This window comes from Candida theae, assembly GCF_024610275.1.
Source record: "Candida theae strain CBS 12239 chromosome Unknown scaffold12, whole genome shotgun sequence".
NCBI classification, from domain to species: Eukaryota; Fungi; Ascomycota; class Pichiomycetes; order Serinales; family Debaryomycetaceae; genus Lodderomyces; species Lodderomyces theae.
In genome coordinates, this window is record NW_026261364.1 from 237,568 (window position 1) to 261,492 (window position 23,925).

The 23,925-nt window shown below is 39.2% G+C and overlaps 12 protein-coding genes across 12 annotated transcripts; 7 read left to right on the forward strand and 5 right to left on the reverse strand. All coding sequences in view use genetic code 12, as the record gives it.

Moving 5' to 3' along the window:
• Window positions 1-168: 168 nt before the first annotated feature.
• On the forward strand, window positions 169-2,307 carry HSP90 (Hsp90 family chaperone; the record flags this gene model as incomplete). The annotated part of the gene is made up of 1 exon (XM_051755422.1): window positions 169-2,307. One exon carries the CDS (start codon window positions 169-171, stop codon window positions 2,305-2,307), a length of 2,139 nt encoding a protein of 712 aa, XP_051610678.1.
• Window positions 2,308-3,043: 736 nt separating this feature from the next.
• On the forward strand, window positions 3,044-4,231 carry KGF57_000905 (bifunctional diacylglycerol cholinephosphotransferase/ethanolaminephosphotransferase; the record flags this gene model as incomplete). Its single annotated transcript, XM_051755423.1, has 1 exon — window positions 3,044-4,231. The coding sequence occupies one exon, from the start codon at window positions 3,044-3,046 to the stop codon at window positions 4,229-4,231; it is 1,188 nt and encodes a 395-aa protein (XP_051610679.1).
• Window positions 4,232-4,358: 127 nt separating this feature from the next.
• On the reverse strand, window positions 4,359-4,808 carry TOM22 (Tom22p; the record flags this gene model as incomplete). The annotated part of the gene is made up of 1 exon (XM_051755424.1): window positions 4,359-4,808. The coding sequence occupies one exon, from the start codon at window positions 4,806-4,808 to the stop codon at window positions 4,359-4,361; it is 450 nt and encodes a 149-aa protein (XP_051610680.1).
• A 170-nt stretch (window positions 4,809-4,978) lies between these two features.
• Window positions 4,979-7,630, reverse strand: KGF57_000907 (uncharacterized protein; the record flags this gene model as incomplete). The annotated part of the gene is made up of 1 exon (XM_051755425.1): window positions 4,979-7,630. The coding sequence occupies one exon, from the start codon at window positions 7,628-7,630 to the stop codon at window positions 4,979-4,981; it is 2,652 nt and encodes an 883-aa protein (XP_051610681.1).
• A 436-nt stretch (window positions 7,631-8,066) lies between these two features.
• On the forward strand, window positions 8,067-8,894 carry KGF57_000908 (uncharacterized protein; the record flags this gene model as incomplete). The annotated part of the gene is made up of 1 exon (XM_051755426.1): window positions 8,067-8,894. One exon carries the CDS (start codon window positions 8,067-8,069, stop codon window positions 8,892-8,894), a length of 828 nt encoding a protein of 275 aa, XP_051610682.1.
• Window positions 8,895-8,931: 37 nt separating this feature from the next.
• Window positions 8,932-9,963, reverse strand: TEP1 (putative phosphatidylinositol-3,4,5-trisphosphate 3-phosphatase; the record flags this gene model as incomplete). The annotated part of the gene is made up of 1 exon (XM_051755427.1): window positions 8,932-9,963. The coding sequence occupies one exon, from the start codon at window positions 9,961-9,963 to the stop codon at window positions 8,932-8,934; it is 1,032 nt and encodes a 343-aa protein (XP_051610683.1).
• A 1,354-nt stretch (window positions 9,964-11,317) lies between these two features.
• KGF57_000910 (uncharacterized protein) lies at window positions 11,318-13,084 on the forward strand (the record flags this gene model as incomplete). The annotated part of the gene is made up of 1 exon (XM_051755429.1): window positions 11,318-13,084. One exon carries the CDS (start codon window positions 11,318-11,320, stop codon window positions 13,082-13,084), a length of 1,767 nt encoding a protein of 588 aa, XP_051610684.1.
• An 83-nt stretch (window positions 13,085-13,167) lies between these two features.
• Window positions 13,168-13,884, reverse strand: KGF57_000911 (iron-sulfur cluster assembly protein; the record flags this gene model as incomplete). The annotated part of the gene is made up of 1 exon (XM_051755430.1): window positions 13,168-13,884. The coding sequence occupies one exon, from the start codon at window positions 13,882-13,884 to the stop codon at window positions 13,168-13,170; it is 717 nt and encodes a 238-aa protein (XP_051610685.1).
• A 140-nt stretch (window positions 13,885-14,024) lies between these two features.
• Window positions 14,025-17,882, forward strand: KGF57_000912 (uncharacterized protein; the record flags this gene model as incomplete). Its single annotated transcript, XM_051755431.1, has 1 exon — window positions 14,025-17,882. The coding sequence occupies one exon, from the start codon at window positions 14,025-14,027 to the stop codon at window positions 17,880-17,882; it is 3,858 nt and encodes a 1,285-aa protein (XP_051610686.1).
• Window positions 17,883-18,009: 127 nt separating this feature from the next.
• Window positions 18,010-18,378, reverse strand: RBP1 (peptidylprolyl isomerase; the record flags this gene model as incomplete). Its single annotated transcript, XM_051755432.1, has 1 exon — window positions 18,010-18,378. One exon carries the CDS (start codon window positions 18,376-18,378, stop codon window positions 18,010-18,012), a length of 369 nt encoding a protein of 122 aa, XP_051610687.1.
• A 931-nt stretch (window positions 18,379-19,309) lies between these two features.
• KGF57_000914 (uncharacterized protein) lies at window positions 19,310-21,466 on the forward strand (the record flags this gene model as incomplete). Its single annotated transcript, XM_051755433.1, has 1 exon — window positions 19,310-21,466. One exon carries the CDS (start codon window positions 19,310-19,312, stop codon window positions 21,464-21,466), a length of 2,157 nt encoding a protein of 718 aa, XP_051610688.1.
• A 433-nt stretch (window positions 21,467-21,899) lies between these two features.
• On the forward strand, window positions 21,900-23,696 carry TOM70 (protein channel; the record flags this gene model as incomplete). The annotated part of the gene is made up of 1 exon (XM_051755434.1): window positions 21,900-23,696. One exon carries the CDS (start codon window positions 21,900-21,902, stop codon window positions 23,694-23,696), a length of 1,797 nt encoding a protein of 598 aa, XP_051610689.1.
• Window positions 23,697-23,925: the final 229 nt, after the last annotated feature.

Sequence of the window (23,925 nt, forward strand, 5' to 3'; positions counted from 1 at the left end):
AACTCTCTGTTAACAGAGAAGAAGAACAACAAAAAGAGAGAAAAGGGAAAGTATAAAAACCCTGATTGAAAAATTCAATTTAGCAACACTATAAATTACCACTCAATCACTTTGAACACACACACCTACACACACTTACACTAGTGCACAGTTTAACACCAATCAACCATGTCTGACGGTAAAGTTGAAACTCATGAATTCACTGCTGAGATTTCTCAGTTGATGTCTTTGATCATCAATACTGTTTACTCAAATAAAGAAATTTTCTTGAGAGAATTGATCTCCAATGCTTCTGATGCTTTGGACAAGATCAGATACCAAGCCTTAAGTGATCCATCTCAATTGGAAACTGAACCAGAGTTATTTATCAGAATTATCCCCCACCCAACTCAAAAAGTTTTGGAAATCAGGGATTCTGGTATTGGTATGACCAAAGCTGATTTGGTTAACAATTTGGGTACTATTGCCAAGTCTGGTACCAAGTCGTTTATGGAAGCTTTAAGTGCTGGTGCTGATGTTTCTATGATTGGTCAATTTGGTGTTGGTTTCTACTCTTTGTTTTTGGTTGCTGACCATGTTCAAGTTATTTCCAAACACAATGATGATGAACAATATGTTTGGGAATCAAATGCTGGTGGTAAGTTTACTGTCACTTTGGATGAAACGAATGAAAGATTGGGACGTGGTACCATGTTGCGTTTGTTCTTGAAAGAAGATCAATTGGAATACTTGGAAGAAAAGAGAATCAAGGAAGTTGTTAAGAAGCACTCTGAGTTTGTTGCTTACCCAATCCAATTGGTTGTAACCAAGGAAGTTGAAAAGGAAGTGCCAGTTGATGAAACCTTGACTGAAGACGAAGACAAGCAAACTGAAGGTGAAGATGACAAGAAACCAAAATTGGAAGAAGTTGATGAAGAAGAAGGTGAGGAAAAGAAGGAAAAGACTAAGAAGGTCAAGGAAGAAGTTACTGAAACTGAAGAATTGAACAAGACCAAGCCTTTGTGGACTAGAAACCCATCTGACATCACTCAAGAAGAGTACAATGCTTTTTACAAATCGATTTCAAACGATTGGGAAGATCCATTGGCTGTTAAACACTTTTCAGTTGAAGGTCAATTGGAATTCAGGGCTATCTTGTTTGTTCCAAAGAGAGCGCCATTTGATGCTTTTGAATCAAAGAAGAAGAAGAACAATATTAAGTTGTATGTTCGTCGTGTTTTCATTACCGATGATGCCGAAGAGTTGATTCCAGAATGGTTGAGTTTCATCAAGGGTGTTGTTGATTCTGAAGATTTGCCATTGAACTTGTCAAGAGAAATGTTGCAACAAAACAAGATTTTGAAAGTTATTAGAAAGAATATTGTCAAGAAGATGATTGAAACTTTCCAAGAAATTTCCGAAGACCAAGAACAATTTGACAAGTTTTACACTGCTTTTTCAAAGAATATCAAATTGGGTATTCATGAGGATACTCAAAACAGACAAGCTTTGGCCAAGTTGTTGAGATACTACTCAACCAAGTCAACTGAGGAAATGACTTCATTGAGTGACTATGTTACTAGAATGCCAGAACACCAAAAGAATATTTACTACATTACTGGTGAATCCATCAAGGCACTCGAAAAGTCACCATTTTTGGATGCTTTGAAGGCCAAGAACTTTGAAGTTTTGTTCATGGTTGATCCAATTGACGAATATGCCATGACTCAATTGAAGGAGTTTGAAGATAAGAAGTTGGTTGACATCACCAAAGATTTCGAATTGGAGGAAAGCGAAGAAGAAAAAGCTCAAAGAGAAAAGGAAATTAAGGAATTTGAACCATTGACCAAGGCATTGAAGGACATTTTGGGTGAGCAAGTTGAAAAAGTTATTGTTTCATACAAATTGGTTGATGCTCCAGCAGCCATTAGAACCGGTCAATTTGGTTGGTCAGCCAATATGGAGAGAATTATGAAGGCTCAAGCTTTGAGAGATACCACCATGTCATCATACATGTCATCTAAAAAGACTTTTGAAATTTCACCAAAGTCACCAATTATCAAGGAATTGAAGAAGAAGGTTGAAGAGGATGGTGCAGAAGACAAGACTGTCAAGGATTTGACCACGTTGTTGTTTGACACTGCTTTGTTGACTTCAGGTTTCTCATTGGATGAACCATCCAACTTCGCCCACAGAATCAATAGATTGATTGCTTTGGGATTGAATATTGATGATGATGCTGAAGAAACTGAAGTTGAACCAGAACAAACTACTACTGCTACTACTGATGAACCAACTGGTGAATCTGCTATGGAAGAAGTCGATTAGAAGGTTTGAAGAAGAGGAGTAGGTGTAGGAGTGTTTGAATGATGAGTTTTATATAAGCTTGTGTTGTGCAGTGTGTCTGCACACCCTTGTATTTAGAAAGAAATATATATACATATATATATTAGTAATGAGATGTCTCTTGTTTTTGCAATGACAGGGAGATTGTAGCATCGACGAGCATGAGTTTCTTGTATTGATTTTGCTGCGAAAAAAGAAGAAATCTTGATGAAAGCAGTCGAACTAGACAATTTGGTTCCGAAACTTATCCAAGTTTTGGCCGACACTTTGGAAAACTTGACTTCAAAGTGGAAATCTTCTTCTCTTGATGGAAGAGGGGCATATTGATTTGAAAATGTAAGGTTTGTAGGTGTATTTGAGTAAAGTGAAAATAAAATCACATGACTACAGTGAAGTTGGTAGCAACTCAGATGTAAGTTTCGAAACTATTTTTTTTTTTTTTATTTTTTATTTTTGATTTTGTTTCTTTGCGTATTTTTTTTTTCGTTGTTGCTAAAGAGACAGAGTGAAGAGAGTTTAAACCCACGTTGGATCTTTACAAATTTGGGTTAAAAGTTTGATTTCAAAAAAGGTCTTGATACACACCTCTTCAACTCACCCATCCCCCCCTTACATCATCACAAGGTTTCAAACCCTACCTCCTTAGATCCAATTAGACCAAAAAAAAAAAAAACACATTCACCCAACAAATTATTTTTCTACATTGTCTTTTCCAAAAATGGGGTTATTCATTCCAACTAACAAATTGCATAACTTGAAGTTGTACAAGTACCAATCGGAAGACCACTCATTAATCTCAAAATACATCTTGAAAAAATGGTGGAACTACTTTGTGCAAATTTTCCCACTTTCAATGGCACCCAATTTGATCACATTGCTTGGTTTGTTTTTCGTTGTTGCTAATTTGTTGGTTGTATTCTACTACGATCCATACCTAAATACATCTCAACCCAGTTGGTGTTATTTCTTTTATGCATTTGGATTATTCATGTACCAAACTTTTGACGGTTGCGACGGGTGTCATGCGAGAAGAACGGGACAAAGTGGACCATTGGGTGAGTTGTTTGATCACTCCATCGATGCCATAAATACAACATTGGGCTCTATTGTGTTTGCAAGTGTAATGAAGATGGGCTACGGTGGATTGATGATGTTGTCGCAATTTGCATCCGTGTGTAATTTCTACACTTCGACTTGGGAAGAATACCACACGCACAAGTTGTTTTTGTCGAAATTTTCTGGCCCCGTGGAAGGGATCTTGATGCTTTGTACTGTGTACATCATTACTGGTTTATTTGGACCTGATATTTGGGATGCGGACTTGTTCACTTTGAATTTGACGTCTTTGGGGTATGGACATTACCAAGTCAATAGCTCGTTGATTTATGTTGTGCTTGGCTTGGGGTCCTTGTATTTCAACATCATTTCAGCTATGCAAAATGTTGCTAAGTATTATGAAGCTAAAGATGGCGAAGAAACCAAGAAATCGAAATCGGAAATCGATGAGGCTTATAAAGGATTGTACCCCTTTTTCCTTTACTATGGAGCTGTTATTTTGTACTGTTGGTTTTATCCACCGGTCATTTCGGAATTTGGTTTACCTTTGATTTTATCCATTGGTTGCACGATTGCATTTTCAGTAGGGAGAATCATTTTGGCTCACTTGACATTCCAAGAGTTCCCATTTATTCAGTTTCCCATGTTTGTTCCCCTTGGACAATTGGTCTTGAGTAAGATTTTGATTGATGTGTACAAGTATAATCTGGGAAAAGTGTTGAATGCTGTGAGTTGGTTGGGTTTCGGAGTCACTTTGGGCATCCATGGGGTTTTCGTTGCTGAGATTATCACCGAAATCACCCAATATTTGGACATTTACGCCTTATCTATCAAGCATAAGAAAGCTTAAACTGGAGATTCTGAAGCAAGTTGCAATTCCTGAGCAGCAGTTCTAGAAATTTATAAAGTATTTTAGATTTAGATACCTATACATATATACAAAAAAAAAGTCACTCCTACCACTCAACTCTTCCTCATTAAGCTTGTTGCTTCTTTCCAAAAGCTTCCTCACTACCAGGAGCCAACACATCTTGAGCTGATTGCTGCAATCCCATATTGCTTTCCATCTCTTGTAATTGAGTTTCAGACAAGATGGCCAAAGCCAAAGGAACACCCAACAACAATGAACTAGAAGTCAAGGTCCACAACAATTTACCACCATTGTTCAACCCCAGTTGTACGTAGCTCGATACAGTGGCCGACAAGTTGTAAATTTGGTCTCTGTGTTGTGGAGAAATTATATCTTTCAAAGCAGCAACTCTTTCGTAAATCGTTTCATTCTCAATATCGAAATCATCATCTTCTTCATCGTCTTCAAATTCACTGTCTGAGTCGGCAAATGTGTCTACTTCAACCTTCTCAACGGTGGTGTTTCCATCAGAGTAGTTGGTTTGGAATTCGTCTTCAACTTGAGTTAACTTGACCATGGTTTAGTGAGTGTTTGATGTAGTAAAGGAAAAGTGAGTACACACCACTGGCACTTGATCGATATCGTCATGGAAAGCAAAAAAAATTTCATTCATATTTTCTTTTTTTTGGTAATCGCACTACATAGATTGATACATACATACAGGATACTTCTATTCAGACCCTCTTTCTATTCCAACTCCAAATCATTCAAATTCAACAATGGGATATCTGCTAAATTGTCACTGCGATTCAACTTATACCCTAGCTTGTCACCACTATACCTCTTGATATTATAAAACTGCAACAACGCTCTCAACGCAACCTCCTGATCATAACTATTATGAAACTCACTCCCCAAATCCTTCCCACTCAACCAATTATCCTTCATTGATAGCTTGCAATTCAAGTAAATAGTGCTAATGAGGTCCATATTCATGCTTTTCCATTTACGGCCTTGGTACGGAACTAATTTCTTCAAAATCTTGAGTATCGAGTGGGAAAATGCTTCATTATCGTAATTGATGAGAATCATCTTGAACAATTCTGAGGGCTTGATATCGTTCATGGAAAAGATCCGATGACTTTGGTTCTTGATGAGGATCTTGTTGTTGATTTCCAACATGTCGGCCAAAATGGATGCGAAGTTGTGATTGAAGTTGGAAATATACACATGGCTAAGTTTTTTCGAATCGTATTGTTTGGGAAGCTCCAGAATAAAACTCTTGTTGATAAAAGTATAGTCAGAAGATTTGGGATCCATCCGAAGACAATTGTGGAAAAATTCAAGTTTTGGGATCTTAATTTGTGGATTCATTAACTTGTTCTGATTAACCATCATCTCATACTCCAACAAATCGTCCCTCTTTTCACCCGTTTGATGCGATAGGCTTTGATTATTTGGATTGTTGAAACCATTACTAATAAAGTCCAAACTGATGTTGAAAAACTGCTGATCAAAAAGAAGCGACGAAAGGTAATAGTATTTCAAAACATGGCTCTTTTTAAACCATTGGAGCAATCTCAATATTATGCCCACTGCTGTCTTTGTCATTATCTCCTTGACATTCATCACTTCCAACTGCAGCAACAAGAGCTGCTCAACTTTAATTATAGCCTCGTCATTTTCATGAGGTGTCGTTGATTTGACCATAAATGAAGTGGCTGGGTTTAGTTCAAATTCGTACAAGCTCAAATTCCTATCGATTCGATTAGCCTTGATAATCTCCATAAACACCTCAATAATGGAGTGGAGTCGAAAGAACGTTTCTGAATAAAACCGTTCAACTCGTTCAAGACTATCAATCTCAGCAATGTTTTCTGGACGCTCAAGTCTCAACTCACCAAAAGAGTAGTCAAATTCATCTTTATCGTCATACGCGTCAACATACCCTCGTTCTTGTTTCATAAATTTTTCACGTTCACTCCACAATCGCTTCACTGAATAGCTCTCATATACGGAATTTTTCAAAATCTCATCTGCCTCCAACATAGCATATGGTACATTTGAGCTGCAATCATCTTGGTACTCATTTGGATATATGAATGGCATCGATTGGTTGACTTGATACGACTTTCTAATCTTTTCACCACCAGACATGAAATCCGATGACATTAATTTTGGCGAGGGCAAAGGAGTGGCAATGTGTACCGGCTGTGCCGGTAGTTGACCAAGCACAGTATGTGATTTATTGGTCTTGGGAATTTCAATACTATTAGACAATGAGTTGGAGTACGCATTAACAGCCATAAACGTTTTATATCGTTCTTCAATCGACGAATCTGTCAGCTTGTTTAACCATGTGTCTTGTAAATCTTTAACTCCACCGAGTTCATACAAGGGATACTTGTCTAACAAATCCTGCCGGAATGCAAAATAATCCAATGGCGAGCACTTTAATACAGGTTTACCGGTGTTTGAATTGTCAAATGTTTTGATATGATGCAATTGATTGAGAAACGCGTCGCAAGAAGCAAGCTGGTCTTTGTCACCAAATTCAAGGAGCAACAACTTGTTCAATAAGAGTACCAAGTATCTCACACGATAGCTGTTATTATGATGCCATTTCCAATGCTCAATAAATTGTACAACAGATTCCAAGAGGCTACACAACAGCAAAAACTTCCGAAATTGTTTCAGTTCTTGAGGGTTGTGCAATGCTGTTAGTACCAAAATGTACAATAAGGTTAATACACGAAAATAGTTCACCTCAACCCTTTTTGATATAGTGCAGTTTGTAATCTCTGAAGTATCTTTGTCAATCCTCGTTTTCATAAAATCTAGCAACATAGTAATTAGTGGCTTGTAAACCTCCAACTCCAACAATTTCAAGTTATTTGCAATAATTTGCCTCACTTGCTCTTCAACTGTTGATTTCGATGCATACTCTCCAAATGAAAAATACAATACATTTTTCAAGCAAGACAAATCGCCACCGATACTACTTCCCAACAATCTCGTCGTCAATTCCTCCATGTCATGATTCAGCTCAAAACTATCTAATAAAATATCCAACCCCCCAATAAATTTCAAATCATGGAAAGTAAACCACTCAGAGATCTCCTGCTGCATATCCCCATACTCTTGATGATGGTAATTCAAATGCAGTTTAGTGATCAAGAATTGGTATCCCATAGATGTATCATGACTGATACTGTCATCAGCCTCTCCAAATTCATCATTCATCGGCGATGACGACTCAAATTCTTTGGCTTTGGCACTCAATTTCTTCTGAAAAGTTTCATCTAGAGATGTGTCGTGTAACTCTTTCCGCGTCCGTTCGTCTGGATGATCAATTATCTGATCTTCCAATTGATCAATTTGAATCAACTCATCATTCATTATATGTAGAGGTTTTCACTTGTGATAGATTTCCATTGGATTGGTTGTTTATGTAAGAATGGAAACTATGGTTGTGAAGGGTGAGCGATTGAATATGTACTCGTATCAATTGACGCCAATGTCGTAAAATATTCTAAGTGACGCAAAACTACAAAACACGACATTACCACTATTTTGGTTTTTTTTTTTTTTTTTTTTTTTTCTCAACGCAACACTCACTTACTGTCATTTTTAATGAAAAATTTATACAAAAGAGGTTGGGGGTTACACATCATCTCCAAGGCTAATTACCCTTTGTTTATACAACCACACAAGCTATTGGCTATTCCATACTACAGCACTGCATATACCTTTACCCATCCATTTCATTTTATTTGCATTTCATATTTTATTCTATTTATCCTTATTTATTCCTTCCGAGTCCCCCTCCCATCCAATGTCAATTGAATATCAAAATCTTCGCCAAGCACTTTCACTTAAACTCAAAGTCACTACATTATTAGATCAGGAGATAGTTGGATTCATCTACACATTTTCATCTTCAAATGAAGTACTAGTCTTAATCACCAGCAATCAGGCCAGTGACAACCACCACTCGTCTTCGTCATCATCTCCACCACCACCAGCACCACCATTACCACCCTCAGTCAATCAAACCAACACATATCGCATTATTAATACGTCTTTTATCAAAAGTATACAAGTTTTGAATCCACCGCAGCTGAAAAAGACAATACCGAAGCCACCCAAGAATGTCAACCCTGTAATGGAGTCAATCAATGTGAAGGATTTAGAAGAGTTTTTACGAGAGCAAATCCAGACTTACAACGCTTCCACAGTGGAAAGTGCCTCAAATTCAACAAATGAGGTAAAATCGCATAAAGGGTCATCCAAAACTCACAAGAGTGGGCCACCTGCGCAGCAACTGCACGCACAGCAAACATCTCCGATCCCACAACAACACCCACAACAGCATCAGCAACAGAATCAGCATCAGCAACATCGTCACCAACATAGCCAAAAATCAATTGCTATTCAACTACATGACAAATTGCTGGCATGGTTCGGTAGTGACAATGTAACGTATGGAAACCAAAAGCGTACTGAGATCATCATACACAATGACATCAAGTTGGTCAAACCGTTTACAAACACGCAAAAGAATGTTCAAGTTTTGAACAAACAAACAAAGCATTTACCTGCATTAACGCGAGCATTGAAGCAGTTTTGGGATAGCATAGATAACGAAAAGAAAGGGGGCTAATAAGGAAGGCTAGCTACTTCTATTTACTAATTTTCAATCAATCTATACTCGAACCAAAATGAATCTCTACTCTATCAAATAATCTTAAGCCTTGTTGTTTAGTACCTTTGAATCCATCAATGCCCGTCCATGGAAATGAACATGACGGTGCGGCAGCATTTGTAAGCTCAAAAAAGACATTGAACCATAGATAGCTAAAACTTCCTATACTAATCATGACATCTTCGCCTACTTTGACTGGTTGTAGGAGGTTGTAGATCAAGTCATTTCCATCTCTAGAAATGTGAGCCACATCACAAGAGACCTGTTGGAGAAGGGGTTCGACAATGGTGTTGATTCGGTATCCCTCTTGGACTGTTTTATACAGAGATATCCCAAATGGAAGTGTATCCTTGTTGCAATTGCGAAATGTAACCTTGGCAATCAGGATTTGATTCTTGACTTTGCTCCACTTAGAATACAGGCCCCTCAAATCATCAGACTGTAAATATTCACTCCAGTATCGTAAATATCGCTTTTGACTCAAGATGCTAACTCCATCACCGCCAAATTTGCGCATGCGCCTCTCAGTATAAGTTTGAATCACATTTCCCACATCGATTCCACCCCCCTGTTTCCAATTAGACAACATCAAATACGCACAACATATAGTGCCCAGCCTCCCCTTACCTGCCTTGCAGTGCAAAACGACCACATTATCATCATTCTCACGCAAAAATCGACCAATTTCATCAGTTGCATCAATTATATACTGCATTGGTGGTGGATAGTGATCAGGAAATGGATAATGACTTACTCTGAATCCCACATCTTTATCATTGTACCCCGGATCTTCACCACGGAAATTGAATAAATGCCAATGAGAACCATGATTCAGTTCCAAATACGTGATTAAATCAGTCAATGGGTATCGATACCATGATTCGAGGTATGTTGTTGTTGGCGCTGAGCACACAATCAACTGTGGTGTAATGTATGCTAAGTCCAAGTACAAGTGTAGATTTGAATCATAATGAAGTTGTTTTGGTGATGCAATGATTGATCTGATTAGTGATTTAACAAGCTTCATATACACTTGTGTAAGGTAGGTTTGGCCAACTCAGTTGTCCCCTTGCCATCCCTTTCAAGTGGTGACAAAAGATGGTAGTTGTAATATACGACGCCACGAGAATGACACAATAGATATTTTTGAAACACTGGCAATTTTGTATAATCTCGCCTGCAACAATTAGTTCCACTTTAGTGTGGAGGATTAGGGTTACCGGTAGAGACTGTCAGCAGAAAAGAGAGTGAATGATCTTTGGTGGTTGTAATGGTTTCTATAGTACAAATAAGCTGGAACATGTGGCAAATGCAAATGACAGGGAGGACTTTACAAGTTTCCTAGTTTCAACTTTTCCAAAACCTAAAGCGCAAAGCATCATTGTAACCGATGGTTTTGTCATTAGTCCACTAGAAGTGGTGAAGCTCACTGATGTTTTTGCAACCGATCAAATCAATGATAATTGCACTTGAATACTACTCACCCAAATCGACAATCTTCAATTTGGTTGTTTTGCTTCGCTTTGTTGCCTAAAGTACGCTAGCTAAACTTGTGTGTTGCAGTGTTGCAGTGTTGGAGTGTTGGAGTTTTACATTACACCAAGGTTGGTGAAAGGATGGTCTTCGGAGTTGCACATGCAAGTGAGAGCCGACAAGGGCTATTATGAGACTATACAGTACAGATACGTCAAAACAATCTGGAGCACTCAGATACCCGATGATTGCGTCGTATTGAATTGCATCAGAATCTAGGAGGAGGATTAGTGTGGGGTGAATTGCCGAAAGTGAAAATTGAAGCACTTTCTGTTGACCAAAGTTTTCAGAGATCAGAAGCCCCCATTTACGTACCTATGCCGTTTCATCATTGAATTGTTGATGCTTACACGATAACAGTTTTCAAATTTATTCCTGTGGCAACTTTTCCAAGGAGTGTGTTGGGGGAGTGGAGTGGGGGGGGGGGAGGTGTTTGGCATTGGATGCTGGACTTTTAGAGAACGAGAAAGGCGTCAGAAATAGAAAAATACATCTGTGAAGTAGACTTTTAGTTGATAGTACACCGACATGAACGTAGTCTGGTGATATGTAGTGTAATGTTTTGTCTGTAAATTGTATCTTACGACATTGGAACGCGAGAAAGAATCTGACGACACTAAAATACACCAGTTTTAAAAGCTAAGCGAGAGACAGACGATAGAAAAATACACATGAAACCATAGCATTCATAACAACCAGAGCCACACATATCACAAGACTGATACACTTACATTCACCTTGCCTCCATCCACATACCCTCAAGAAGATACCATTTATCTGATTACAACTTGACATTTAGCAAACATACGTTCTTCTCCTGACAATTTCATAAACACATATCACCACAAATGTCTTCAGTGGACCAACTGCACATCCAGCCGTCGCAATATCAGTACCTGCTATCACCAAGAATCAATACAGGCACATTCCCACTTAGATCACCGCCGCAGCCAAACCACATGAGCAAACTCACACATGCGATACTGGATGATAATAGTGGTGGAATCAAAAACCATGCCCTGACTTCTCCCGCTTCAGGTTATTCAAAGTCGGGACCGGCTGAAAAACTAGATACCGTCTCTCAAAAATTTGCAAACTTTTCAATCCGATCCAGAGACAATCCAGGTGCTGAGAAAATGTCGTCGGTTTGCCGGTTTTTAGACCAACTTGTCAACTTAAAAGATGCCCACTCCATTATTCAAAACCCTAAGGATTTTCTGTTTTACAAGTCTTTGGAGCAGGAATACAAATTGAATACACATTGCGAGCCGAAACACGATTCCCATGATGATGCGTTTAGCTCCGTTGCTGCTCACTTGGCCATTCCGTTTGATTTATGGTTGAGAGATGAAATCTGTATCAAGGATATCAATGTTAAAGTGACCATGTTGAAGGAAATTAATGGAATGATCAATGCGGAGTTAAAAGACATGTCCAATCAATCTACACTTGAGGTAACTTTAAACTATTACAGTAAATTACTCACTGCTTATAATTTTTACGAGATTCCAGCGAGAAACACGACTTACAAGCAATTGACTAGTAATGATCATGATCAGAATTACAAATTTCACGACTCGATTAATGAAGAGCTAGAGGTGAATAAACACAGGGTTAGTTCTGCTACAGATTTCGACTTTGGACTGTTGGAAAAACCGTATTTCCATAACAGCAACAACAGTAGTAGCGAAGTCAACAGCAACAGCAACAGCAACAGCAACAGCAACAACCACAACAGCAACAATAGTCGAGCAAGTATTAGTAGTAACCTGTCAAGGAAACGGTTTTCGTCATTTTTGAATGGTGGCAATAGTAATAAAGAAGGTGCCAACGTATCGACGTCCCCACCTGAGCAGCGTGATGCCAGTCATCGCCGATCTCAATTGCTGACCCCAACAACTCCACCCCAACCTCAATTCAAGAACTTTTCAACCACGTCAACTCCATCAACAAGTTTCTCATATCACCAACATCAACATCAACTGGATCGAAGTCCAACCCCGAAGAGCCGCTTGAGTGAAGATGCCAACGGCACACCAAACTCGCTAAACAGTGGAGTGAACAGCATATTATCGAAACTGAGATTGTACAATAGGATAAAGAGGAATCGAGAGCTGGGCTCGTCTGTAAATTCCAATTTGTCGCATCAAAGTAATTCTAGTAATAGAAACAGTGTTACTACGAACGCATCGGGTAGTTCGCGTCGAAAAAGCCTGGTCACTAATGTCAAACATCTTTTCGGTGGAGCAGGAAGTACCAGTGGTAATGCTAGTCTTGCAGGCGATGTATCGTCGTTTGATTCATCGAGGACGTTGATGCCTCCAGATTCCCTCTACTCAAATGAATATGTTGTACTTACAAAGCAAGAGAAGCTCGAGAACAGTAAAGAGAAGCATGAATATTACCGCCAAGTCGAAGAGTTGGTGAAACAAAGCAGATGGGTTTTATCTATTTTGTTCAATTCTAGTGGTCCCTCAAGTGATAAAGATAATTCCAAACTTGAGAAATTGATTGACTTTATCACGTCGAAAGTGTTTCAGTTCATCTTGATTGACGCTATCACCATGATTTTAACTTATTGTGATTTGAAATGTTGTAATTTTAAACCTGTATAGAGGACTGTATACCCTATAAAATCTTATGGAGTGAGATAACCACATTGAAGATATTCTCTGTCTTGCTAGCGTGTTCTCCCACTCTATTTGCATGTACTCAACATCTGCAGAATAACTCCCAACAACTGATCGTTTTCACAGGCAGCAGCAACTCGCTCTTTATCATTCAATTGTTTATTCACTTGCAGTTCCAGTTGGTGAGTACCTTCTTTGATAACAATCTTGATCCTGAATCTAGCTGGTAAGCTGCGCTCCAATCGAACACGGATCCCCAACCCAATCAATGTGGCGAGTGAACAGTGGGTGATGGTGGGGGTGATTTTGATGGTGACTGTTGAGATTTGATTGCGAGGTGCATGTTGAATGGAAATGTCGTCAAGGTTGACGACTGCGAGTTGAGCTAAGGTGAGAGGATGTTCTGGGTCTGATATTGTTGCTATTAGGTCAAATATTTCTTGTTCATCTATTGGATCTTCGTCGTTATTGGCAGTAGCGACGGTACGGGAATCGGAGGTAAATTCAGTATCAACAATGTCATCATCATCATCAACATCAACATCAACATCATCATCTGATGCGGCGTTGGAGCTTAGCGAGGATGATGTAAGTGACTCTTCAAGAGATGTCAAGTCACCGTTGTCTATGTTTGGGTAACTGAGTAAGGAAAGTGATGTGATTTCTGAAATGAGTTTAGCATTCTTGCCTTCGAGTGCTGATGCGTCATCGTCCAAAGTATTTAGTCTTGTGGGTAGATTATTAATGTCTATAACTGTTGGGTTTGCATTAATTGGATCACTCATGTTGCTATTTGTGAAGTAGTTCTGTGATATATGGTGTGTTTTTGAAGAAGAGTTTAAATGGAAACCTTGAGGTTTAGTTTGTAGGATGAATGATGATGATGATGATGATGATGATGATGATGACTAAAGGGAAAAAACCAATGTCACAAAAAGACAAGTATATTTACAGTGTCGAAAACCTCCAGACTGCGCGACACTGCTCGCGAGAGTATTTCGATTTTGATTTCGATTTTGATTGTAACTCCACCAAAGCCATTCAACCGAATGTGGACATTTCGCTAAGCAGTGGCCCAGATATGGAAAACTACAATCAATCCTTGCTACAACAGCTCAACCCATTGCTACGGATACACATTGACTCCCATATACGCGATACGGAAGAAGTCAAAACACTACTAACGCAATTTGAACTATACAACGTCAAAGGTAAAGTATGGGACAATAGTGCCATACGGAATCGATTGACGACACCAAAATACATTCTCAGTATACAGCATGGAGACGAAGTTGAGGTACAAAAGAGAGAAAATGTCCCCAATCAGCATTCAGTGATATCACCGTTTAATAAAGACTCTCCCATATTCCCCAATGGGATATTAACCCATCATTGGTTTGAAAAATACATCACGTCTAAGCCATTTGGATTGATTTATGTGTGCGAGTTGGATAGTGCTGGTGAGGATGTCGAATTTGCCATAACCATGAAGAAGCTAAAGTTGAAGTTGGAAGAAATTGATTGTAAATTGATCTTGTTATTGATTACACCACAGCCAATTGATGAAGAACGGATGAACATGTTTAGAGCAGAGTTGAATTTCCCCAAACCTCATTCTTTATTCAACTTGAGCAAACTGTCACCAACATTGCAGCTGGATAGTGAGGTGTTGGTTAGCAATGTCTTGTCAAGCTTGACAAAACCGTCTCATGGTTATTACGCGAATTTGGAATACAAGTTGAAACAACGATACAAAAAAGTCTACGATATCCCACCAACTGATGATGTTGACACTTCAATTGAACTTTCACCTAAATTTCTCGAAATTAGAAACATGATTAAACAGGGCATGATTCTCCAATTTATGAACCCTACGAATTTGGAACCTGGTGTCAAGATATTGGAAATTGCGTATCAAGATTTGATTTCTTTACTCGATGGAATATACGCAATAAACTTGCTGGAACATGATAATACAATCATTGGTCAACTAATGACATTGTTGGATATAATTGCATTCCATATAGTGAGAGGATACTTTACCATTGAAGAGCCAATCAAGGCATTACGTAAACACAAAACACATATCATCAATGTTGTTGAAGTTTTGAAGCGCGATCATGATTGGATCTCAGTCCAGTATGAGTGGTTGGCCCAGTTGATGAAGTTGATCCCGTACTCAATAATAACCAATTTGAATTCAACTGCTGTTTCCCAATTAAAAGCAAAGCTGAAAAATGCCAATACACTAGCCATGATGAGTCATTTTGGTGGGATTCATACTCCAGAATTTGATTTAATTACTAACCCAGGCCTTGTCCTAGTCAAGGCATATGAAATGAGTAGTCACGGGGAGAAAAAAATCGAGTTGTTACAGAATGCTATCGAAACTTTGGAGACTAATCAACTGAATGCATTGAACAAGTCGCTGGTTTCAGGACAAGACAACCTCGACTCATTATTGTCGTACTTGACTTGGCTTATCGGTGAAGAATATTTCGCCAGTGCAGAGTACAAAAAGGCGTCTGATTATTTTGAAATGGCGTATAGTTCATTAGGACTGGCCAAATGGTCAGATATCAGTTATTTTCTATTGGAAAAGTTGTTGAAATGCTATATAGAGTTGGGGGTGAAAAAGCTGGAGTTGAATACTATTTTGAAATTGAGCACCATTCCAAAACGGTTTATTGCGGATAAGTTGGTGCATTCAAGTAGCAATGTGTTTGAATTTGATAAATCTGATGGGATTAGTACCATGGAGGTGGATATCTTGGACTCAAAATTGCACGAGTTGTTTCTTGTTGACGCATTATTGGTGAACAATAACCTATCTTCCGGGGCCACCACCGTAGGTGACGAGGTTTTGGCTCAAATTGATTTGAAATCGAAGCTAGATTTGAGGATGATGAGACTCCTACTTCCTCAGACAACAGATATCAATGTGTCACTCAATCAAATCGATGTGATCTTCAGCAAGGCAGACGACAAGCCAGTTTCAAATTCAACTGGGTTGAAAAATGTCTCCATAACCAATGATGGGACAAAACAGCAAAATGGTGCAAATTTAATCGTTCTAAAGGGTCAAGAATTGAGCACAACGTTTGCTGACTCGGCAAATTTATCAATTGCATCACCTAATTCCTCATTGACCATACAACAGGTGCAAAAAGTTACAAACACGGGTCATTTCCAAATTGACACCATCAAGTTGCAGATCACCATTGAGTTGAGGCATGGAGGTAAGGTCATCCGATTGAACAAGATCGAATTGCATCAAACTTTCCCGCATTCTATTTTGCAACAGCGTAAGGTCAAGTTACCCAATGGTCTTACAAAGACAATCAGACTTGGCACTGACGGCTCATCAACGGCGACGGCAACCACAGTGACGACAGCACTGGTGCCTGTACCACCACATCAGTTAGTTGTAACTCCACCGACTCCGGATCTCATTGTTACAACATCTAATGACACGGACTGTTACATTGTTGGCGAACGATTGTCTATTCCTTTAAAATACAGATTCAAGAATGGAGATATCTTCTACAAGGCTGATTTGATGGCGACTGTCAAACATGGTGATGTTGTTGTTACTTGGGATAAATTGAAAGACGAGGAACCGTTAGTATTGAAAGGGGGTGCGAAAGGAGACAGTGCCAGTGGTGACAACGAAGAGGGGCACGTGTTGCATGTGTATGCTAGAAACTGGTCTGGGGATATAATGAATATCGAGATCTCATTGGCTGTGACTTATAGTGGCGATGAAGATGAGGCTCTGGGTGAGGGGCTATCGGCAGTATATAAGGTGTTTGAGTTGCAGTTACCAGTTATTGCTGAGCCTTTCAAGTACGACTATTCAATCAGTCCTTATTTGGATGAGAAGAGTCTTGATTTGTATGTCAGGAGCGAAAAGGAAAGTGAGGTGCTGGATGAGGAAGCTGGAAAAGTTCATGAAGCTCCTTTACTATTGAGGCAGTGGAAAGGAAAATTGAGACTTAATGATCAGTATGCGCTCAGGTTCGGGACTGCAAGTAACGGAAATGATGAGGACGACGCCAAGGACTGTACGTCAAAGTGGTTACAAGTGGTTGATGTGGATTTTGACGTCATTTCCGGACTTCCTGATCTACAATTGACTATGTTGTCAAAACGGGGTAAATATGATCAATTGTTTGCTACGCAGCTAGTACCGCTGGGGAAAATGTATCGCAATGCCCAAATCATTACTTCAATGACTGTTAAATGGAAGAGACCCGACTCTGGAGACAGGGAGAAGAATGAAAATGAGACGGGAGGGGTGAATGAGTTGACTATTCCCGAATGGAAAGTGCAAGTTCCATTGGTTGCACCCCGAGTGCTACTTTTTGTGAAGGATAGGAGGAAGGAAACAGCAGCGAACGATGAGGATGATATCGACTTTGATCATTTCGCCTTTCATTACGTTATTGAGAACCCAAGTGTTCATGAGTTAGCTTTTGTTTGCGAGTTGACAGATTTTGATAAAACGTGGCAAATTGATACGACTACAGACAAAGAAAATGATGATTTGACGAAGCAGTACATCGACTCAAAGCCGTTTACAGTAAGACCCAATTCTCGTAAAGTTATTCAATTTCAAATGAAGAAACAAAAGAAGAGCAATATAGCAACCGACACCGGTTCTGAGCATGCTGTGAGGTTGCCAACATTCAAGTTGTTTGATATCAACTACAAGGTGTATTTATACGTGGCTCCAACTCAGTCCAACGTCAAGGTAAAAAATGGCAATTTGTATATTTTATGATACTTTCTACGTCCAAATTAGAGAAAATTCACTAAACAAACTTGTGTAAACTATATCGTATAGCATCTAAAGTATAGCAAGCAAAACACCACCAGCATATATCCGCTCACCCACAACACACTGTTACTTATTGATCATTAATTGCCAACAATTCGACTTCAAAAACCAAAGTCGAGTTAGCAGGAATCAACCCTGGGAATCCTCTAGACCCATAACCAATTTCAGGTGGGATAGTCAACAAGGCCTTTGTACCTTTTGAAATTTTGGGGATTCCTCCCTCGCCGAAATTATTAGTTAAAGCAATATCCCAACCCTTGATAACTTGACCAACACCAACGGTGCATGTGAATGGTTTACCTCTTTTTCTCGAAGAGTCAAATTCTTTACCATTGGTCAATTTTCCATCGTAGTGGATGGTGACAAGGTCGCCCTTTTGAGCAAAGTTTTTGTTGTCTCCTTCTTGCAAAATTTCAACTTGTGGTAAAGTTTCTGACATGGCTGTATTGAGTTTTTGTTGTTATTTAAGAGGGGAATTGAGTTGATGTATCAATTGAGATACGATAAAGTCTCTTTCAAATGCAGAAGCAGTGGAAGAAGATAAAGAGAAAGATGGCAATAGTGGTCAAATGTTACCAAAGTCTCTCTTTTTTTCTTTTTCTTTATAGTCTGCTGGAGAATTGGTTTGTTAATCTGGTAGCAGCAATTTGTTTGTTATGCAGAATTTTAGACCACGGCACACTACCACTGTGTACGCTACCAATTGATTTGTAATTGTGACCAAGCCACACCTCAGCATACCGACACTCTTAGGTTACATAGTAGTCTGAGCACATAAGACATTGCTTTGAAACAAACCTGTGTAGTAAGAGTGACCATTCTACTACAGACCCAGTGATCACTAATAAGAAAAAGGCCTAATGAAAGTATTCTCAGCAGTATGAATAATAAATCTGTAGATGTATTGTATAATAAATACCCTATAATATTATGTTATACCCTCTATGGAATTGCTTAGAATTGGATATCACACTACTTGTACTTTGTTATTGGTAACACATTAGAAGAAAAGACACGTGTTTATAGAAATACTGCTGTATAAACTGTTTCAACGGACTGAGATTGAGAGAGATAGACATAGAGAGAGCTATTTAGATCTCACAAGAGAGAAGCAAAAATAGAAAATAGAGAGAGCGATTAACAGAGAAGGAACCCTTTATCCAAAATATACGGAGTTAACGACAAGGGCAGTCTAAAAATAACACAGCAAAACACTCCAACTACTCGCCATATACACTTCTGCATACACTCGAGCTAACATTATTTTCACATCATAGTCCAGAGCATACCTACCTTTCTCCCCCTCAGTATACTCATTAGTCTAATCCAACCCACACACACACACACACACACTAACTACCAGAAGAAATATGTCTGATGTCAAAGTCGAAATTGACCGTTCCTCCACAGACGGAACTTTCACAAACCATGATATCATCAGAGGTAAAGTGACCCTTGTTGTCACGAAAGCAATCACCTTGAACTGGATTCAAGTGAAGCTAGAAGGCATATCATCCACGCAATTGAATATTCCACGAACCCAGAGTAATGGTAAACGAGATAAAGACCGCAAGGATAAGATTATACGAGACCAGCACAAGGTCCTTTACGATACACAGATTGTGTTTCCTCCAGATAATGTACGACAAGTATCTCAAGCCAAGGACTTCACTTTAGCCCCTGGGAATTACTCGTATGCCTTTGAGTTCAAGATCCCCTTAAATAACTCCTGTGTCAAGTCCGGTGGTATAACCAATAAAGTGTCACTAAACTTGAAAACATTTGACGTTATGCTAAACAATGGGAATTTCAATACGACTTTTGTGAAAAATAGGGCCCAACTGATGGCCAGCGAATTTGGATTTCCAGGGGCAAGCGGGGGTGGAGCGGGAGGAAGTGGTAATTCAGGAGGTGCCAATGGTAAAAGAAAAGGATCATTCACTCCTCCTCCTCCCAAGCAAAGCTATCACATCACTTCGCAACTACCACCGTCATTATCCGGAATTGGTGAATTTGCCAATGTCAAGTACTTTATCAAAGTCACATGCAAGAGGTCATCCTTCCTCAAAACTAATCTACGAGCCTACGATCCATTCATATTTTTGCCGTTGGATTTGGATGTTCAGAATCGCCCATTACTTGGTAATCAACAATTTGACCTCGAATATAAGGAAGCTTTTGTGAGAAAGGAATTGACTTTTAGAAACAGAATACCAGAAATTGTTGCAGTTAAAGTTGCACCTAGTCCGAAGAAGTCGTCGGAAAAGAAGGCATTACCTGTTGTACCTCCTCCATCTCAGCAAGCACCACCAAAGAAACAAGGGTTTATGCTGAGATTGTTTGGCGTTCCAGATTCTCCCTCGTCATCTACCTCAAATGTTACTCCAAGCTACCCTACGAGAACTCAACAGAAACCAAGAAGAAGAAATAATGTACCGGAGATCAAGTCCAAGGATGTTCCATTCTCCTTTGAGATTAGGTTCAGGTATCCGGCATTTCTTATACCCACAAAACCACCATCTTTTAAACTCTATCTCATATCCAATCTCGACCCATCAAGGTATACATTGGCAGAATATGGAAGACCGGATGAGTCCAATGGACTTGGTATCATCTACTTGCAAAAACTCACAGTCAAACTTACTTCAATCACTCTTGTTTCTGTTGTTGAAAATGACGGGGCTTCAAATGAGTACCATTTGGGTCAACACGAAGAGGTCATGACCGTTTGTAACAACACGTATCAAAACTTGAAGTTTGATTTAATGCATGGTAAAGTCAACCCAAATGCATCTAATTCATCTACATCACCACAATCTTCAACCAGCTTGCATTCACCAGGTGGGTCAGTTTATGAAATTGAGATACCTCGCAAATACTTTGACAATTGCATCTTGCCTGATCATTTATCACCAAGCTTTAAAACCTGTAATATCACAAGGAAGTATATCCTTAGTGTAGTTGGTGGGTTTTCGTGTGAGCAAATTCATGACTTTAGAGATAAACAAGAATGTGCTAAAAAGATCAAGTATGTTGATTTGCAGTGTGATAATATCAAAGTACTTAGTGGATTGAATATGACAAGTACTTTGCAATCCAATGCGTCACGATCGTCAATTCCCTTGAATAACGGTGGTGGTGGTGGTGTTACTCCTGGCATCTCCCATAGTCATTCCGCACTGAAATTGCCGACTCCTATGACCACTGCCTCAAATCCACCCACATTACCTCCCAAGAGTTCTGAAAGACTGTACTCACATTCATCAGTAACACCGTCCAGTAATGGACATACTAGTTATAGCTCAGTTGGTAATGGTGGAGTGTCAGTTGCAGTTCCCGGTAGCAGTGATGGTAGTTCCCCACATGGTGGTGTTGGCGACAATGGAGCGCTAGCTGCAGCAAATGCCGCTATGCTTCCAACTTATGAAGATGTGGTCTTGGAAAGCTCTTATCAAGATGATAGTGAGCATCAACGAGCAAGAAGACGGTATCATCAACATGAACAGTATTATTCGAATCCAGAGTAAATGACAATTAGCTTGGCTATGTATAGAAGTTATATAGTGTACTTTGGTTTCGTTTGTTTCTTTTTTTATTCTTTTTTTTGGATTTGGCAATACCAGTTTTAACCAGGTCGGTTGATGGATATCTATGATCTGAATACTTCGTCTCGTGATGTGGGGTGTATCATAGGTCGTGTCATATTGGTTGAATGGGGATCAGAAGTATTACCAAAGTGCACGACCCTTTTTACTGAAAATTTTTTGAATCACTCCACCAACCACTCACCAACCAACTAACCAACCAACTCACACTGTGAATCTGAAGAAAACAAAACAAAAGAAAAAAAAAATTGAAAAAAAAAAAAAAAAAAGGTTAAAAAAAAGGTGGTTGCCATTAGAAAAAGACCCACACGATTGTCAAACAACACACACATCACATTAAACATTCATCCCACCAATGTCTGATAGTTTCTTCATCAAAAACAAGACTGCAATTATAGTCACTGCGTTGGCTGTGAGTTCAGCCGTTGGTGCATACTGGTTTTATAGCCAACTGCAAGCAACATCATCCACATCAAGAGATCTTGGTGATGACAGTCCTACATCAGGATCATCTTCCAAAAAGAACAAGAAAAAGAAGAAGAGCAAAGGTCCGTCTTCCCCTGATCCTGAATCTTCTTCCCCTTCATCCACTCACAAGAAATCACCACAATATCCAGTAAATTCTAAAGGATTGCCTGACATCACTTCAGATGTTGCCGACAAGTTGTCGGAGCAAGAAAAGGAATCGTGGGCAGTGCAATTAAAGGAAGATGGAAACACCGAGTTCAAGAACAAGAAATATGAAACTGCCATTGCATACTACACTGCTGCTTTGCAATTAAAAGAAGACCCCATTTACTATTCCAACAGATCTGCATGTTACGCTGCTCTAGACGACCATGAGAATGTCATCAAGGATACCACTGCTGCAATCAAGTTGAAGCCAGACTATACCAAGTGTATTTTGAGAAGAGCTACTTCTTATGAAATATTGGAGAGATATGAAGATGCCATGTTTGATTTGACTGCATTGACCATCTATGGTGGGTTCTCAAACAAGTCAGTTGAGCAAATCTTGGAAAGAGTTTTGAGAAAACATTCCATTAAAATCGTTGACCAAAAGGAGAAAGTTTTGGCGTTGCCTTCGGCCGCTACTATTGGATCCTTTTTTGGTGCTTTTGCCGACGAAGGTGAATTATTCGGTGTTGATGAAAACAGTGAAGGTGGGGGTAAATTCTTGTATGACGCCTTGGCTAAAATCAAAGCAAATACTAGAGAAGGCTACGATGAGGCCGACACTTTGATTAACCAAGCAGTTTCGGCATTGGAAGGAGATGCTTCTAAAAAGGATACCTATGCCATTGCTTTAGAGTATGCATCGGCTTTCCAATTTTTGAAAAATGATCCTACTACTGCTGCGGATTTGATTAACAAGTCTATTTCAATTCAACCAAGGCCTAGAGCTTACGTATACAGAGCCTTGATCAATGCTGACAAGTCCTCTTATGAGGAAGCTATGAAGGATTTTGCATTGGCTGAAAAATTGGACCCAAACTCTCCCGATATATTTTACCACTTGGGTCAATTGCATTACCTTACTGGTAATTTAGCTAATGCTGAAACCAACTTCAAAAAGGCCAAGTCTTTGAACCCGGAAAATGTTTACGCATATATTCAATTGGCTTGCATCACATACAAGAATGGTCATCAACAAGAAGCCGATGAAAAGTTCACTGAAGCCAAATTGAAGTTTCCCACCAGTCCAGAAATCCCCAATTATTACGGTGAAATCTTGGCTGATAAGGGTGATGTTGATGGCGCTATTAGACAATTTGATGTTTCTGCCAGATTACAAGAAAAATTGGATAGATTTAGTGTTGGTGCTTTACCTTTGATCAATAAAGCCACTGTGATTTCAAGGGAAAGTTTGGAAAGAATGGGTGAGGCTGAAGAATTGTTAACAAAGGCTTGCGCATTAGATCCTAAATCGGAGTTGGCAAGAATTTCATTGGCCCAAATCAAGTTACAAAAGGATGAAGTTGATGATGCCATTACCCTTTTTGAAGAAAGTTGTGATTTAGCCAGATCTATTGAAGAGAAAATTCAAGCTATTTCATTTGCTGAGGCTACAAAGATGCAAAAGAGAATCAAGAATGATCCCGTCTTGACGGCAAAGATTACTGAGTTGATGAGACAAAGTGGTGCTTTGTAAGGAAAATGGAGTGAATGTACTGGACATGTACTAGAAGGAGAGATAACTCATGTCCCCCGTTGATTTACTACCATTTGTTTGTAGATCTTTACCTGTTTTGTAAATATTAATTTTCCAAGAGTTTTCCTAAGAGTTTCGTATCTCTATTCTTAGTATGATTTATATGTTCCCCATTCCAAGTAATCCTCCTCCTAGATTCTGATGCAATTCAATACGACGCAATCATCGG